The 1377-nt window shown below is 37.7% G+C and overlaps 1 protein-coding gene across 1 annotated transcript in view; it reads left to right on the forward strand.

The window, feature by feature from the left end:
* pdia5 (protein disulfide isomerase family A, member 5) overlaps positions 1 to 1377 on the forward strand; it is a 127530-nt gene that overhangs the window by 54714 nt on the left and 71439 nt on the right. Inside the window, exon 7 of the mRNA XM_014025702.1 lies at positions 482 to 542. Coding sequence (XP_013881156.1) covers positions 482 to 542 — 61 coding nt within the window. The remainder of the gene's footprint in view (positions 1 to 481; positions 543 to 1377) is intronic.

The following is a 1377-nucleotide window of genomic DNA, read 5'->3' on the forward strand; positions in this document are numbered from 1 at the left end:
GTATTATACATGAGATCGTATTATACATGAGATCGTATTATACATGAGGTCATATTATACTGTACATGAATAAATACAGTACATTCTTCAGTGATGCGGAAGCCTTTTAATTCAATAGACAGTAAACATGACAGTTTGTACTGTTTGCCTCAGGGCTCCCTGAAGATGCCAACATAACAATGCTGAATGTCTTCTAAAATTGCTGAGGTCATGACAGTGATGATCAGAAGATGAGTCCTGATATAGAAAGTCCTAACTTTTTTTGCTGATGGGATGAAACTGATGGGGAATTTACAGTCTAATAAATGTTATACTCTCACACGCTCACTACTAAACAAAATGGTACAGATTATTAAGCATTATTTTTGACATCCAGCTTTTAATTAATGTTTGTTATTACATAGTAAAATGTGCAGTTAGCGTCTGTGTTGCTCATAAACAAAAGTTCTTTACCCTGTTCTTTTTTTCTCTGCACTTAAAGGACTTTAGGAAGCTTCTGAAGAAAGAGGAAAAGCCAGTTCTCATGATGTTCTATGCTCCATGTGAGTCTTTTTATGATTTTTTTATAATTGTTAATGGAAGTGTTGTTACTTTTGCATGACATTCATCCATATTGTGATTCGAAAACATGGTTAATATGACTCTAATTATATAAAATTACCCTAATAAGGTCTTTCATTTGAACAGCAGAATACGAAATCTGGAATAGGGCCATAACATTTRTTTATTTTTGTCACTTCTGTAATGAGGTTTCCCACATTCATCATGTTTGGCAAAGATTMATTTTTACCTTCCTTTCAGTCATTGTTCCAACTTTTACCTGTTGTGYAGTTAGTACACACAAAACAATGACTGTGTGGCAAGAGCTGACCTAAAAACATGAGTTAAAGCCTGTCTGACTTAAAGTAGCAGCTGGTTCCCCAGGTTAGGAGCTCCAACCAAGGACCTGATTGCCTCTCTGGACCAGCCCAGAACTTGGGACAACTAAAGACCTGATCACCTCTGTAGACCAGCCCATACCTCAGAACAAGTAAAGACCTGGGGCCTCATGTATCAACGGTGTGTACGCACAAAAACCTTGCGTACGTCATTACCCACGCAAATCTCCTGATGTATCAAAACTCAACTGAATGTGGAAATGTGCACAGCCCCACACCAACTCCAGGGCTGTTGTCACATGGTTCTGTGGTTCTGGTTCCATTGGAGACACTTAGAGGTGATTCTGAGAAACTGTTCATGATGTGAAAATGATTATTGTTCACAGCAGACACACATGATTAACAACTATTACATCCACATGATTAACAATTATTACATCCACATGATTAACAACTATTACATCCACATGGACGCAGTTTGATGAAGGACACGCAAAGT

Source organism: Austrofundulus limnaeus, unplaced genomic scaffold (genome assembly GCF_001266775.1).
Source record: "Austrofundulus limnaeus strain Quisiro unplaced genomic scaffold, Austrofundulus_limnaeus-1.0 Scaffold492, whole genome shotgun sequence".
Classification (NCBI taxonomy): Eukaryota; Metazoa; Chordata; class Actinopteri; order Cyprinodontiformes; family Rivulidae; genus Austrofundulus; species Austrofundulus limnaeus.